Consider the following 17,534-nt stretch of genomic DNA (forward strand, 5'->3'; position numbering starts at 1 on the left):
ACTACCTCTAAAAATAATGTATGGAAGTAATTATATTGGCTATAATATATATTGGAGACAGAAGATGAAAGGCAAGTGGAAGCAACAGAGATGTGGGTGTGAATAGCCCATACAAAGAGAAAAACAAATACAGAAGTGCTCAGAGGGGTCAATGAAAACCACACACCGCTAAATGTAATAAACAAAAGTAAAAGAAAGTTAATCGGGCACATGGTATGGCACACCAGTTTTCTTTCGAACATCATGGAGGGGAAAATGCCGGGAAGAGAGGAAGAGGACAGCCAAGAAGGAAACATATGGAAGAAGAGGAGCATGATGAAATTCACAAGATAAGAAGAGTTAGTTAAAAAGAGTGTTCAGAAATAAAAAGAGATTGTTTATGACAAGGCAAAGTCTTCAAAGCATCAAATGAATGATAAAATAATAAGTATATTTTCCCTTTGAAGTGATAATAGGAACTGGTCAAAAGTATTCCAATTAAAGATCTGATATGGAAGGAAAATTTACTGTATCAACTATGCAGTACACTCACAGAAAAGAAAAAACTCACCGTAAATGGGGAAACGTGAAATATATATAACATTTATTTTGTCACTGAAATCCTGAAAGTTTTAACAGACTGAAATTTAAACAAACAACACCAAGCCAACCTACACAATCAGAATAAATACAAAGTATTTTGTATATTCTTACAAATTTGATATTGCACTCTACCACTCTGTTTATGGTTTACCCTTCCCTGCCTTTTGTCTTTGGTGGGCTGAATTCTCCTGGCATTATCCCATAATGTCGGCCAAAGTATCTCTGAAAGTGACACTGGGATGCTGTATACACCTTTAGTTTAATATATCCGCTCATATTCTAGATACTTGTTTACAAGAGTCGTCTATACCTTCCATATGTCACCAACTTCTCAATAGTAATATGTGAACACTGACATAAACAAGATTCCAGAATTTTACTTTTTCCAGTTCATGCAGTAACTAGACCTTCATGTCTTGTTCAATAGTAATATTTTCAATTTGACATGATATTGTGCCAGAATATAATCCGCCTGAGGGTGGGAGTGGTAGAACACATCCACAGTACACACAGGCTAGTGACCCATCCCAGCTTTGCACAGGACTTATTTTGAAAATAGGATAATAGGCCTTACACGATTTCCTTCAGGAAAGCATTAGTTACCTACCTCCTGACGTATGTACATAGCTCACCAAGACAATTTTCCAAGGCCCTTCCATTTGTTTACCCGTTAGTTTGGTCCTATCTCCCAATGCGATATTTTAAACATTACTGAGTTTTCACTAAATCAACAATGCAAGTTATATACTACAAAAAAAGTAAATAAACAATTTATTTTGATACAAAGTACAGTATGTAATTAATAAATAAATTATTTTGATACGTGCTATGGGATTAATCTCAAAATATTATTTCTAATTGAAGTTTGTATTTTTACTGCAAACTGTAACATGAAAACACTTACAAGGGGCTACCTTTTACAGATAACTGTATACGACCAAATAATTTTTTTTTTGTAGAGATCTTTATGTTCAAAAATTCCTTCTCTCATACTTGGAGTCCATTGATGATTTAGGAAGTGTAAGCCATGAAAGTGGCCGTTCTTCCTTTGACTTCCAATACTAAAATTGCCACTCCTCAGCTCCCAAAAATCATAGATTAATGAATGCTTCACACACCTAAACCTTCCCTGGTAATAACTCTATGCAATGGTGAAACCCCCATCGAAATACGTTTAGTGATTTTTCAAGATTAGCCCATTCAAACACAGACACGCACCTATCAGAAACTATATTTTATAATATGTATTCATGTATGTAATGATATTTTTAATGTTTTATCTGGGTCAGGATAGGAAAAGAAATAATCACAAACTGCAGTTTAGAAACTTCCAAAATTATTTTATTTTTAATAGTTTACAATATTTACAGTTTGAGGAAAGCCTTGGCCATGACAGTCCCCAGCAAAGAGGACATGAAGGTGCCCAAGCTAGTCATTGAGCCTTGCTGGTTTACTATCCTGACCCAGACTGTACAAAGGCAATGTTTTCTAAATTTGTACTTATTATTCTCAAAAGAATCTATCATATCTTCAATGCTGATATCCATTACGCAGTGATAACAATTTTAATAAATTAAACCAATTTCAGTACTGTCTTTTAACAGCAAATAAATAATCCTGTATAAGTGCTTTCAACAGTTCAGGAACATTGATTTGCAGAAAAACTTTTGCAAACATGGTTTTGAGGAAGGTCTTTACCAAATAGCTGAGAGCACTCTGAGGCAATTCAGTTACAATGAAAGACAGTAGCAAAGTTGGTATGATAATTTATATCTATTCTCAATGAAGTAGTAGGGTAACACATGCCGGTTTTGTTAGAGAGATCCAAATACTAAAATTATGATCCACATAAAATATACTGTCAATGCTTTTCTTAAAGGAATACCAAAGAAAAATCTTTTAACAACTACACATATTATTCCAATGCTTAAGGAACTGAAAATACCGAATACACTTTAGGCAACTAATAACTTAGAATGAAATGACGTGACATTTGGTGAGAAAGAAAATGTTCCCAATAGTTTCTATTTGATATTACTTTACAGCATGTGATTTATGCTGTCAATATTCTCCTGTACTTGTAAGGAAATACAACAATCTTCTCACTGTAACTGAATGTGGAAAGGAAGGGTTCTGACCCTCTGAAGGAAGGAGTTATCAGCAAGAGAAAAGGACACACCTGGAAAGGCTTGAAAATAAAACGCTCCAAAAGCTTAACAAGCCTCGTGAGTCAGGATCAGAAGATAATGAGAATAGGCTAAGGACAGCTGTATAAAAAAGACGAAAGTAAGAGGAAGCAAGATATTTAAATAATGAATATGATCATAATTGGTATTGATTTGGCTATCTGTTAAAATGTAATAAGCAGGTTTTCTTTACTAATCATTCACAATGTAATGCTGTTAATACTGCTGAGTTACGTTACAAACTGGTGAATGTTGGATAATCTCTCAAGGGTACTCGAAAAGGTAGAGTGGAGCCGAGTCTAGTATTGCTTCCTTTTACTTTCACCTTTCCTGTCCAACCTCCGTTAAGCAGCTCTCATTTTATTCTGATCCCTACTGTGAGGTCTGCATTGGTTTCACCAGAATAGAAAACTACAAGATTATATAACAGCACCAAAACAAAAAGCATTAACACTACAGTGAAATGCTGATGTAACAGTGTACAGAGAAAACAAGAGGTTTCAGATAAATTTAGTGGAATGCTGATGTAACAGTGTACAGAGAAAACAAGAGGTTTCAGATAAATTTAGTGGAAGTAATTGTAAAAGTGCATTTCTCTACCCAATTCTCAAGAATGCAATAATGTTGCAAGTTTAAGTACCACTAAATACTTCTATAGTTTTCAGTCACCGAGGTTGATAGCAACAGTCGCTTAAGTGCGGCCAGTATCCAGTATTCGGGAAATAGTAGGTTCGAATCCCACTGTTGGCAACCCTGAAGATGGTTTTCCGTGGTTTCCCATTTTCACACCAGGCGAATGCTGAGGCTGTGCCTTAATTAAGGCCACGGCCGATTCCATCCCACTCCTAGACCTTTCCTGTCCCATCGTCGCCATAAGACCTGTCTGTGTCGGAGCAATGTAAAGCAACTTGTAAAAAAAAAAGTATTAGCATGTACTATATGTACTTGACATGTCCTGAAGAAAATAAAAGCTGAAAAGGACACTGGCCATTATTTAGAAAATTCACCAAGAAATCAATTAAGCATCTTTCACTACAAATATTCATTTTTTAAGGCTCTGTGCAAAAAATGTTGGTAAGAAACAAACTTCTTACAATAGTCCATGATATTGCAGTATGACTGCATCATTGCTGCTGAACTCTGTCAACACACAGCAATGACCATTGCACTTGTTGATAGGAAAACACTGCACAGTTTGTTTTTAGTTGGAATGCTCTCACTGTATGTTAAAACTGACTCATAATTATATTCAAGCCTTTCTGTGGTTGAGTTAAATTTTGAAAGGGACAAAGGCTCATTCTGATACAAGACGACCAAGCAAGCTGGCTGCACTGTTCGTGTCATGTAGTTGTGAGCTTGCACTTGGGAGAGAGTGCATTCGAATTCCACCAGCAGCCCTGAAGATGGTTTTCCATGGTTTTCCGTTTCCACACCCCGCAAATGCTGAAGCTATAGCTAAATTAAAGTCATAGCCAGTACCTTCTAAACCATAGCTCTGTCCCATTCTTGTGTCACCAAAAACTTTCAAAGCATTAGCATGACATTAAACCACTACAAAAAGGAAAAGACACAGGATGACAAAAAAATTACTCACCGTCCTATTGACAACACGACAGTCAAAATATCAATATAATACATATGTTTGATCCATGCTCTTGTAATGAAAACTGAAATTATATAAAGGATTGAATTACCAGTATTTATGGTTTTGGATTGCCTACATGGAAAAATTAAAATATCAAATTATGATCCAAAAGACAAAAACATACGTTTTGGATCAAATGACAGAAATATACGTCATTGTTCATTACTCTTACAATAGTAGTCACGTCATTCCTTTTCAAATTATGTCTACATGAAAATGCTTTATTTTGGCTGGCCTTCTGCAAAGAAAGTAAGCCACATAATATAACATGAATCCTCACAGAGGAAAATACTAAATATTATTTCTGACATATATTAAATTGGTAACAAATGTTGTACACAAATCTCAAAGGAAAGTATAGTTCTGACCTGTATACAAAATGTATCATAAGGCACCAATGATCACAACAGCATAACACACACATATGGATAACCATTTCTTTTATATTTACATTATACAGTTTCACAATGTACAGTAATGTGAACAAAATATCACAGCACTTCAAATCACAGTCATCATTTGTCAGAGTAAAACACAAAAGCAGAAGCCTACTGAAAATATTTACATTTATACATAGTTTTTATTTATTAGTAATGCAAACTCAATGTTATTTCACTAATGCAAAACTCAAACATTCAAGGAACCGAGCATGCAATAATAAACAATATTTTTCTCTGATTACATGGCTGAAGTAGAAGAAAATAATTATATTATATAAATGAGAAAGGAGGGGGAATGGACGGTTAGGTATCAACAAACAAAACATAGTGAAACCTTGAAAGATCAACCCTGCAAATGGAAGGGATTCCTGGCTTAATGATATCTATATCCTTCAAAGTTATCTCATACTATAAAGTAAAAATGCACAATAGTAAATCATACAAAACTTGCAACAAAGTATGTACAAAAACAGAATATTCACTAATTTGACACATCTGTGTGTAAAATATTCACTTAGCAAATGAAAAATTGTGATGATATTCAAAGCAAATCATCAGCCAGCTTCTGGCTGAACAACCAGAGTAGAGGTGCTAATTTTTGAGGGGGTTCTGGGTTCAATTTCAGTCCAGGTCAAGTGAACCACATCTAGTTAATTAGTAGAGTATTACCAGGATGGAAAATAAATACGACAGTCTACACTTTGAGAGATAAAGGAGAAGCTTGTTTGAACATCTGTGTATTTAGAGATTCTGTACCCTCTATTTAAACCCTGAGTGGTTTTGGTAACAAAGTCATTGGAACAGAATTAATTATTGCTTATGACCAAGCGAGTTGGTCGTGCAATTATTGTCACGTAGTTGTGAGCTTGCATTTGGGAGAAGGTGGGGTTGAATCCCACTGTTGGCAGCCCTGAAGATGGTTTTCAGTGGTTCCCCATTTTCACACCAGGCAAATGCTGGGGCTGTACCTCAATTAAGGCCACAGATGCTACCTTCCCAATCCCAGCCCTTTACCATTATTGCATCACTGAAAACCTTCAATGTGTTAGTGCGACATGAAGACCAATGGAAAAAAATCCTCATACATGTTTTCTAACAGGAAAGTTAAATTATCTGGTCCCCCAACGATAACACCTAGGTCAACTGATAAGAACACGCTTCCACACCACTAGTATTACAGTGGGAGCAGGCGCAGTAACAACACTTCAACTCAACACTCTCTTATCACTATTATTGCACATGCGAGTGACAGAGGGCAATATCCACCTATATACAGGAACCCAGCAGTAATTAAAATCAATATTTAATACTGATGAACCTGCAAACAGGGATGGTTACCATGCATATAAACTTTATCAACCAGAGGAATCTGGAGTATTGCTATGATGGAAAATAAATATGCACAATTTTGGTGCATTTGGGTATCTCAAGAGCACAGAATCTCTCTTTTCACAAACAGTACTATGCTTTGATCTACCAGTGCCAAGTTCCAGTGCAACAATGACCTGGCGACAGCAGTCAAAACAGCTTTGCTGTGTTCTGTTCAGAGTGTAAACTCTCCTCCTGTCAGTGCCTCCATAGCCTGGATCGAATGGCTCGATTATCAGTAATTATCAGAATATTTACAGTTCAGAGGAATGGCAAGACAAAATAAGTAAGCTATCCAACTCCACAGCTCCACTCTGCCAATATCTGGACAGAGGCTGTTCTACTCGGTGAAGTAACTCTACTAGATCACGCGTCACGCAGACACAACAGAGCTCACAGCCTGCTTAGGGACAAACAATAAATTCAAATATGGATGAAGGGGGTAAGGACATACATCAGGATAAAAATGTATGAGGCATGGAAGATCAGAATTTATTATTCCCCTCTTATTGTTAAAACATATTTTTTAGGCAAGATTTGCATTAACAATGGTAAGACGCAGGAAGTATTGTAAATTAAAAATAGTAAATATTTTTGTTATTATTTGCCATGTGTTCAATGTGTACTTCACATAAGATGTGGAATTTTATTGTTAACAACTTTTGTTATATACAGGTAGCTAGCACTTATTGATAGGACTAGTATTAGCGAAGAAAGTTGGGCATTAATTTCCAGACCTTCCCCTGAACTACTGCTTCACCCACCAGGAGTTATTTATAATCTAGATTGTAATGCCTTTTACCCTGACCTCAAAGACTGATTTTAATTAAATTCTGAATAGCAATTTTCTCATGATACATGAACGTACACATGCATACACGACAGAAATTTAAAAATTACATTTCCTGCTTATTCTGGACATGGATACACAAATACCAATGCTTAAACATTCTGAATAAAGTACAAACAAAACCAAACAAAACCTGTATTTATGTAATGACTGGTTGATTCAATTAACTTTTTATGTAATATGTACTGCCAGCATGTCAGTGCTGAGTGTCGGTAAATAACCTGACTCCCTAAGAGAGTCAGCAGCTTCAGATGCAGATGGATCAGCTCCTTTAGGTGGGGTGATGGTCCCTCAGAGGAAGAAATGCCACTGAAATCCATCCCACCACAGGTTCATCACTGGATATTATGGGCATTACTGAATCAGCATTAATAGTCATAACACTGTGGTTTGGAACGTATACCACACTTTCTTCCCAAGGGAATCTTTATGGATATGGCTAAGATGGAAACACATGCCTGGTGCCATCCCAGGTCCAGACTGAATGGTGAGAAATTGGCGAATAGGCACACAAAGGCAGAATCCGAGGCCTCGTGTGGGGAAATATGTGACTGGGTGGACTAACACCAAAAGAAGACCATCTCTTTGATGCCAAAGTAAAACAGCAACATGGAATGCAAAAGAACAAAACGGAAAGCCAAAATTTAGTCTTACTAGGATTATCCAAAACACAATGGCATGATAATGGCTTCTTCTTAACTACAAGGGGTAACTGTGTATTTTTCTGGACCAAATAAAGAAAAATCCCAATAGCATTGCAATTATTATCCCACCCAATGTCTCACAAATCTAGTAGACAGATGCTCATGTATTGACACAATTATTCATGTAACACTGAAGACAGCATCTTTCTTACGCTCCAACATCTGTTTCGAGCAAAGAGGAAATTGAGAAATTCCAAGGAGAATTAGATGATGTAATGAATACCCTCCCAAGTTGGAAATAACAGTAGTTCTTGAGATTTGAATGCAAAGATTCGAGAAACAACCATTGACAATGAGCTTATATGCATCATGGGCCATTATAGCATAGAGAGTTGGTTATGTGTAACCACCACACTCATTAAACATCATATTTGACAACTATATACGTGATGCTCCCCTGATGTTCTTTACAAAAATCAGATCTATTTTATTTTGGTCAATAACCACTGGAAACCTTTTGTTATCGATGCAAAAACATACCCTGCTGCAGACTGCAGCACAGACCACAAACTACTGTTTATGGCTTTTAGGCTGAAGATCAGAGAGATGTGCTTGTGTTCCTTGCCAGATAAAGAAACTCAAAAATGTCTAAGTAGTTTTGGTGAGGAAATGTTCTAGTGATGACCAAAAGGGACCACAAGTACTGTTGCAATGTCCATATGAGAAGACTTAAAAAAATATAATGACCATTTCAATGGAACATTCGTCTTCAACACAGATCACCGGAAGTGCTAGATTAGTGATCACACATGGCAGCTTACTGAATATCAAAAACAACTGAAAGAATCAGGCTTGTACAACGAAGACAGATATTCTAAACTGTGTCATGAAATTTAGTGCAATTGCTGCCAAGATAAATGTGAATATCTGTCAGGAATCTGTGAGGAGATTGAAGCTTGTGGTCACCACAATGATATTTTAGATCTGTATCATAAGGTTACACTGCTGTCAAACAAATTCAAACCACAAGTGTGATTCATAGCTGATGCTAATTGTCATAAAATACATAACTTGGGAAATGTACTGATTTTTTTCTAGTGGTTTAACATCTCACTAACACATTAAAGGTTTTCAGCAACGGAAGGATGGGAAAGCATTAGGATTGGGAAGATAGCGACCATGGCCTTAATTAAGGTACAGGTAACTAGATTTGGTGAGGAAATGTCCTAGTAATGACCAGAAGGGACCACAATACTGTTGCAATGTTCATGGCCTTGCCTGGTACAAAAATGGGAAACCACGGGAAACCATCTTCAGGGCTGTCGATGGGAGATTCAAACCGACCGTCTCCCGAATGCAAGCTCAAAGGTACATGACCCTAACCGCATGGCCAGTTTGCTCGGTATGTACTGAAGAGATGGAAATAGTACTGTAAAGAGTTGTACAAAGAAGAAATAGTACAGCTAATGTTAACTAAATGGCAAGACTTTAACAAAGAAACAGACATCTTACTTCAAGAGATAAAAAAGGCAATCAAATCACTGCAACCACACAAAGCACCTAATTCTGACAACAATACAGATGAATGTTTGAAAGAGACTGGCGATACTGGTGCTCAAATTATCCCAGACGTTTGCAATAAAATATGGAGAAATAGCAAATGGCCAGCTGAATGGGTTACATCCATCGTAATCCCTCTGCATAAAAAGGGTTCCACGATGAAATAGGACCTTATCTCAAATCTTGCATGATACGAATATCATGTTGCATGTTCTGAAAGAGAGACTCCAAACTTACCTTACTTCACAGAGTCTGCTGGAACAAGCTGATTTTGTTAAAGGGAAAGGCACTAGAGAACAGCTACAGAACTTCCAACAGCTAACTAATAAACGTAGAGAATTCTATCTTCCTATGATCATCTGCTTTTTAGATTATTGGAAAGCTCTGAACTGTGTTGTGGCAAGTTTTATTGGAAATGGCAGTTCACAGGCATCTTGTCTGGTTGATTAAAAAAAGTTTTTCTGAGTCTAACACAGCAGCTGTCAGGATACATGGCAAGGTGTCAGAATCTTCAAAACACAAAGGGGTGTTTGCCAAGGCTGTATATTGCAACCAGTGCTCTTTAATATTTATGGTGAATATACATCATGAGAGCTACGATGAGTGGATGGATTGGTGGATTTCCCATTGGCAGCAGGAAGATATTGAATATCTGATTTGCAGATGACATGGACACATTGTTATGGATGACTGAGAAATTACAGAGTTTCTGGACCATGTCAGAAATGAGAGTATCAGTTTCATTTTGTAGATCAACATGCAAAAGACCAAAATGATGGTAGCTAACAGAGCCAGCAAACCGATTGAAATAAACACCTCCAGTGAAATGAAAACGGCTTCTGAAATGTTATACCTTGGTGCTATTATACACAGCAATAGCAGCTTGTGAAGCAGAGATCAGGAGAAGGCTTGCCATGGCCAAGATCATGACTCAACTACAGTATCTCATATTTGAAGAAATTACTCCACTTTAGTCAATCTAGAGATGAGACTAGTTCAAACTCTGGTTTTCTCTGTCTTTCTCTACAGTTCTGAAACATGGACTACGGAAGTTGCAGATATGAAGTGGAGCAACTCATTTGGGACAGGGTACTGGAAAAGAATGCTTTGCATTCCTTGGACAGTACTTCGTATGAATGAGTCCATCCTGAAGGAGCTGAGAATCAATACCAAGTTACCATCAACGTGCCAGCAAATAATTCTAGAATGCATTAGAAGTGAGCCTTGAAAAGCTTGTAATTTTAGGGAATGTGCTTGGGAAGAGGGAGCATGGACAAGCTCCTACACAATGAACAGATTAAATAGAACATGCCAATAAGACAACCCTCATACAAGCAACCCGTTTGGCAGAAGACCCCAAAGAATGGAAATGAATAAAAGAAATATCCTCAAAGATCACAATCCTCAGGATTGAGGGAATGAGAAGTAGAAGAAGATAACGATTAACTGCTATGGAGGATTACAAAAACAAAACTGACAGGAAAAACCCCAGAGAACCCAGTGGAAACGTATTAAGTCTCTACTTTGTTGAGCACCAGTTTAGACTGAGTCACTTATGTCTCAACCCAAAATGCAGGGGTGAGAACTTAGCATCTAACCTCTAAGTTACAAAAAGACCAGCATGAATGGCATAGGAAAGGAAAGAAACCACGATCATTACTAAAGTAACGAATAAACTATATAGTGATAGAATGCCTGCCATTACCAAAATGATTGAAACTATATGTTACATTTCACGTTCAAGCACACATAACTACTTCTTAAAAATGTGTTCTAAATTAGGGTACTTGCCATACAAAATACTAAGCACTGAGAGCAATTTATATGCCATGTTATATAGTATATGAATGGCCCAAATATATCATGCGTCTATCTGCTTTCTTTTTCTTATAGTATTTCATGATTCTGTATTTTCCACCATCATTCATCCTCCCTATGTATAAATACGCATCCTAAATTCAAACTATTTCATTTATAAATTAAAATCATAACATTCTCACACTCAAATGAAGAATTTCCAGGCAAGATTAGGATGAAGTAAGCAGGAAAGGACTTATTTACAATGGAATTCAGACCAATAAAAAGCTAAGTATACAAAATCATCATTGAACAACAAATTTCTTGCACAAAGGATGTTTAAAAAATATTTCCCAACTACCAGCATGTAACACAGAGAATATAAATTAATTAATGTTAACTGCCAGATTCTTGTAAAACATTAGAGAGAACTTGAACAGGAAAGTAACCTGAATTTAACAGTGGATAATCACTTCTTTTTTTTCTTTTCAGAATGTGCTAAACTATGGAACTACAGCACTGGACAACAAAGTCTATATTTTTTTAGATCAATAACACTTCTTTAACATTCATGCAAATGGAATCTGAGATACCTGAAGCAAATTAAAATGACCTGGAGTTTTACAGTAAAATGCATAAGACATATATAGTCAACAAACTATTTTATGTGTCGTTCTAAATATTCTTATAAAACCTGAGAAATGTTTCCTTTTCAAGTAAATGCTACAAACACCATGGCTATGCTTTCAGGTAGCCTAGGTCTGCCAGCATGTGCAACCTAGTCTTGCACTGTAGGTGTATTTAATTCTTTAAGCAGAATATTTAGCCCTGGTAGAGTCTACCAGAGAAGTCGGCAAAATATCAGCATTTATAAGAGATAACACAAATAATCTCTCAAAATGCAACATCATGGTTAACTATTGAAGTTATACAAAATATGCTCAAAGTATCGTACACCTTTGCATACTAAGGAATGACTCAGGAACTAAAATTAGCACAGAGCACAAATCTTCCCTTTGCTCTGAATATGGCGAAATTGTTCTTTCAAAATTATGCTGCTAGTGAGCAAACATTACACTGTTTTAAAACATTTTGAACATGTGCATAGCTTCTTAGCACAGCAAGTGATATGTCCAGTCAGTCAAGCTGATTCTAGTACAGCTGTCTTCAGTAAGTAACACAGATGCAACATCTATAAGTATTAAAAGAGTTTACTAAAAACAGCTTTGGCAAATCCGTCCGTCCATTCTACTGGACCAATTTCATTCATTTTTGTTTTATTCTCTTCAGAATCACCCTCTGGTGAATCATGCAGCATTGATAGGTCTTTAAGTTCAGCCAAATTTGAGTAATCATAAAATCAAATCATTAAATGATCACTCCAAGGGGTAATTGCAGGTGAAGACTTACCCTAACCCACGCCCCACGGGCTCTGAACTTTGGAGCATAGGTTGGCAACCACGGGGTCCTCAGCTGAGTCCTGGCATTGCTTCCACTTACTTGTGCAAGGCTCCTCACTTTCATCCATCCTATCTGACCTCACTTGGTCAACTCTTGTTCTTTTCCGACCCCGACGCTATTAGGTTTGCGAGGGCTAGGGAGACTTTCATTTTCACGCCCTTCGTGGCCCTTGTCTTTCTTTGACCGATATCTTCATTTTTTGAAGTGTCGGATCCCTTCCATTTTTCCCTCTGATTAGTGTTATATAGAGGATGGTTGCCTAGTTGTACTTCCTCTTAAAACAATAATCACCACCACCACCACTTACCCTAACCCACAATACATTCTGTACTTAGCAGGTTGCTAAGCGACTAACACTTTAATATTCTGATATATGTGATTTTCATCCTTAGTAATGTCATTGCATGCAGCCATGTTTGATTACTATCTGTCAAGCCAGAGATCTGCTGTAGAGATCCTCTGATCACGGAAGATTACTATTCCCTGCTAGATACTCTGATTCTCTAACCTTTCCCAGCAACAGATGGCAAAGCATTCCTAATAACTTACATGCTGTTAAGAGAAAAAAAAGTCTATGTACAAACAGACCCCATCATGACATACGCCTTAGATATTATCTGGAAACGCCTATCGAAGAATAATCTAGCTACACTAGAAAGAGCGAAGGCCATGTATCTTAAAAAAAAGTTCTTTGACTGGCAGAAAACGCTCCTTTGAAACTAATCTATAAGCTCACAAGACAACCATTCTATATAGAAAAACTGCAATTAAAAATACCATTGCCTTCTACGACAAAATACCAATCAAGAACTGCAGGATTAAAAAGCAAATATATGGATAGATTTTTACCAAACAGACGGTAAGATAACATCAGAGTGGATGCATTCCGACTATGAACTGCGGTATACCATAACACACTTCTAATTAAATGTTCATAAAACCACCGAAAGGGGCAGGCAAAACAATATGACAGGCATATCAAGGCGAGTTATCTGACCTATTACTAACTAATGCCGTGGAGCAGCACGGGTCCTCTAGTTATATCATAAAATACAATACAAATAAAACACTCCCTTGCATGCTTCCCTAGGTTGTATATATGAAGATTCTGCATTGGCTTGACCTTGACTATTTTATTGGAGGCCGTCTTCTTTTACCAACTGACAGAGTAGGCCTGCATGGTATATTATTATTATTCAGTTTGCTTTTCTATGAGACGATTTTGTCTCAATACAAGTTACTTTCATACCTAATTCTCAGATGTCACAGATAGTTTTTTGCACCTTTTCTTTGAATAAACCATAGAGAAGCTACTGCACACTAAATTCTGCCAACTCTTGGTCTTTAATAATTTATTGATGACAATATGGACTGGATAAGTTTGAGAACATCGGTGATATTTGGCAATCTAGCTGCAAGAAGAATCCACAGGAGTTAATGAAGAATCTTCCTCTAAGTACAGTATATTACCCGCTGAAGACAATTATTCACTGCACAGTATTAAGCAATTCAGGTTAGAAAACTAGCATGCCATGAGGCTGGAAGCACATTATATTACTCATGAATTAATTGTACATAAATTTCTCGAGTCATTCTAATTACAAATTTAAAACTGACCTATAAATAATTACTGACATATAAATAATTCATACCGTAGACTAACTATTGAACAATGTCAACATATTGAAATGTAACAAGACCAACAGTTCTTTAGTTCTAATATGCAAATACTGCAGAATCTTGATTATTATCTGTCCTAATGAAGGGGAGAGGAGGGGAGGACTGGATCATTGGAAAAGATAGACAATCTGTTTGACTTGTTCTCACTGTTTTTTTATATTCTTTTATTAAAGACGCCTAACTTTCTGAATAACTTTACTACCAGCAATTCTAAAACTCTGGAGTAAAATAATGTTTGAGAATTAAGTGTCATCTTATTGTTCCATAAAATGTATGAGGATTTCTGCTGATTCAAAAGCAGTTTGTAGAGGCATACAAGACTGAGGTACAGTCTCTTCTCCCTTGTCAGGCTCGATTTGCAGTTTTCAAATCTTTAAATTATTCTCTTTTATTTCAATATATTTTCTCTTTTTAACTTGTTTCAAAGACTCTGTTTCACAAAACGTTTTTTTCTCAAAGTGAGAACTGAAGCCAAAAAGACTATAGCTAAAGAGTTGCAACCTTGTGATTGGCTTTTTAAAACTTCCGCAAACAATTGGTGACATTCAATAAGCCAGTCTCAACAGCAGCCAACAACGCTCCCACTTATTCAACAGACGAGAATACGACATGTTGTGAATGGCAACTGTAACCTCACACAGGGTGTCTTTTTGAACAATTTATACCTTACCTTTGTAAGAGCTTTGTTAGTATACTCTAGTAGGCACACAGAATTTTAGTTTGGATTATCTATATAAATAATAATGTAATTTTTCCTGTACACTTCAAATTTTGGCCTCATATTTCGTATTTATCTTGGATTAGGTGTACAAAAGTCGAAGTATAGTTCGGCATCAACCACAGCAATTTTGATGTGTCATTTAGTTTCAAGTTTGGATGTGTTGTTCGGACTTCATCAATGTTTTAAATTAAGATTGTAAATTGTGGAATACCAAAGTGTTTAATTTATTATTGGTTATACGTGTGCATGCGTCTTCCAATTGTAGCATGGCTGAAGATGACCCAATATATACAAGGTCGAAACTAGTCCCAGTTTTATAAGACAATATACAAGCTTGTGGTATTGAATAGGTGGACACTTCTCTACCCTTTGATAGCTAAGTGATAATACAAAAATCGAAAGACTATTGGATAATCCAATGATCGGTTAAGTGAAACAGATAATCGAGGTTCTGCTGTATAACTGCGATGCAATTATTACATATTGTATAAGAGTGTTTTTTTCTTCACAGGTATGCTACAGTATTATAGGTGTTATAATTGAAGGCACCCCTGGAAGAAGGGTCTAAGCCACATTTTTCAGCAAGTTGAGTTTTTTGCGGAATAAGGATCTATATCATCTTAGGTTATTGCATGCGAACTATGATAGTCATTAACAGAAATAGGTCTTTTATCTGTTAAAAGACTTCTTTGCCTGGAAGAAGGGTCTATGCCACTCATTCAAGATGGCTGCCAGTGTGTTGAATGTTTCGTCCAACGAGTTAAAAAACTTGAATAAAACCAGAAAAACTAAGATAAATATGGATAACTGGAAGGATAATGAACGTAAAAGGAAACAAAATAGGGGTGAGGCTTATACAACAACCAAAGGCGTTATAAAAGAAGTAAAATCGAGGCCACAACAGGTGAGTGGAATAAGGGTCTATAATAAATGGATTATGTTGTGCTAAGGAAGATCCTTAGAATAAATTTGGTCATTGTTACATAATGTATTATACAAACCATTCATTTAATTATCATTATGGTAAAATGGTATAGACCGAGCTCGATAGCTGCAGTCGCTTAAGTGCGGCTAGTATCCAGTAATCGGGAGATAGAGGGTTCGAACCTCACTGTCGGCAGCCCTGAAGATGGTTTTCCGTGGTTTCCCATTTTCACACCAGGCAAATACTGGTGCTGTAACTTAATTAAGGCCACGGCCGCTTCCTTCCCATTCCTAGGCCTTTCCTATCCCATCGTCGGCAAAAGACCTACCTGTGTCCGTGCGATGTAAAGCAAATAACAACAAAAAAAAAATGGTATAGGGTATAACATTATAATAATTTTCTGCTTCTTCGTTGTTTCGGGGCCGTGTGTATGATCCAGAGTTCTGTAACAAGAATGGGTGTATTCAGCTCACTCGACTGTGAAAAGGAGGAGTAGTGTACAGAATACTATACCATGGACCTTAATGAGCAGTCTTTGTTTCTTGTGAATAAGAGCCTCAAAATCTCTGAACCGAAAAGGAGGTGTAATCAGAGAACAGACGCCACTTCACGTCGGAAACCTTTTGAATACCACGTTCCAGCAAAAGGTAGCGACAGTAGTTCACTGCAGGTTTGTAAATAACTTTTTCAGACATGTTTAGTCTGTCTGTCCAGAGTTCTGACTCTAAAGACGCGAAATGTTGGTCAAAGACCCTAAATTCAAGGTTACTGAAGCAATGTGACTGAAGTTTTCTCCCACATCTGTGTTTATGGGAAATTGCCACAATTTGATTGTTCCTCGAGAAAGATATACCTTAGTTAAAGGTGTCAAGAACAGACGGAATCAGCTACTATTCCTGCCTCAAGAATTTCCACAACTCTACTGCTCAACACTGCCCATTAAGAAAGAAAAAAGAATGACCTACTGAAGATGTGTGACTATATGTCTCAAGAATTCAGAGGATTCTATAGTGATTTAAAGTGATTCATCTCGCAGTAAGTAACACTGTATTAAACTGTGAAAATGTGGTTTAGACCCTTATTCCATGATTTCAAAATGAGAAGGTGCTTTCTTACTACATTAATAAGGTTAATTTGTGATCATTCGGTTTTCAAGTGGTCCTTAAGCATTCTGATTTATTTCAAAATACAGTATATATTTTTCATTTTCTCATTATTCAGACGTTTTTTCTGTTTCCTGAACATTTTAGTTTTGTGGCATAGACCCTTATTCCGGGGGGGACCTTCAATTAGTGTTTGATAGACTGGAAAAATTTTGAAGTTACATTAACTGAGTAAACACTAAAATGTACGTATAGCTTCCTTCTTAAATTATTACATGGGTTAATATACATTAGGGTATGGAAAAGCTGTCCACCAGGTTGGCTGTGACCAACTGCTATATTTATGTCACCTGCCTGCAGGCAGCTATTTGTGTGCCACTCTGTATATTAAGCATATCGACGGTGTCAATGCAACGTGTCATATCTACATTATTTGCAATTTTCAGATTTTTATACAGCTTTGTTCGTAGTACCGTCAGAAACTGTTGCCATCTATCAGACGCATGCGCACATTCAAATTCGTGTTTGTAGTAGCGATCATCAGAGTTACAGACTACTAATGTGTTGTTCGT

At 36.8% G+C, this 17,534-nt stretch overlaps 1 protein-coding gene across 2 annotated transcripts in view; it reads right to left on the reverse strand.

Annotated features, from left to right (window-relative positions):
- Nucleotides 1–7,342: 7,342 nt before the first annotated feature.
- The window catches only part of LOC136857364 (uncharacterized), a 99,474-nt gene continuing 89,282 nt past the window's right edge, over nt 7,343–17,534 (reverse strand). Inside the window, exon 6 of one of the 2 annotated variants that reach the window (XM_068225270.1) lies at nt 7,343–7,380. In XM_068225270.1, coding sequence (XP_068081371.1) covers nt 7,363–7,380 — 18 coding nt within the window. In that variant the 3' untranslated portion in view covers nt 7,343–7,362. Of the gene's footprint in view, nt 7,381–7,510; nt 7,655–17,534 lie in introns of those variants that run through there. The other variant, XM_067135987.2, reaches the window with a different exon arrangement.

This window comes from Anabrus simplex, chromosome 1 (assembly GCF_040414725.1).
Source record: "Anabrus simplex isolate iqAnaSimp1 chromosome 1, ASM4041472v1, whole genome shotgun sequence".
Lineage (NCBI taxonomy): Eukaryota > Metazoa > Arthropoda > Insecta > Orthoptera > Tettigoniidae > Anabrus > Anabrus simplex.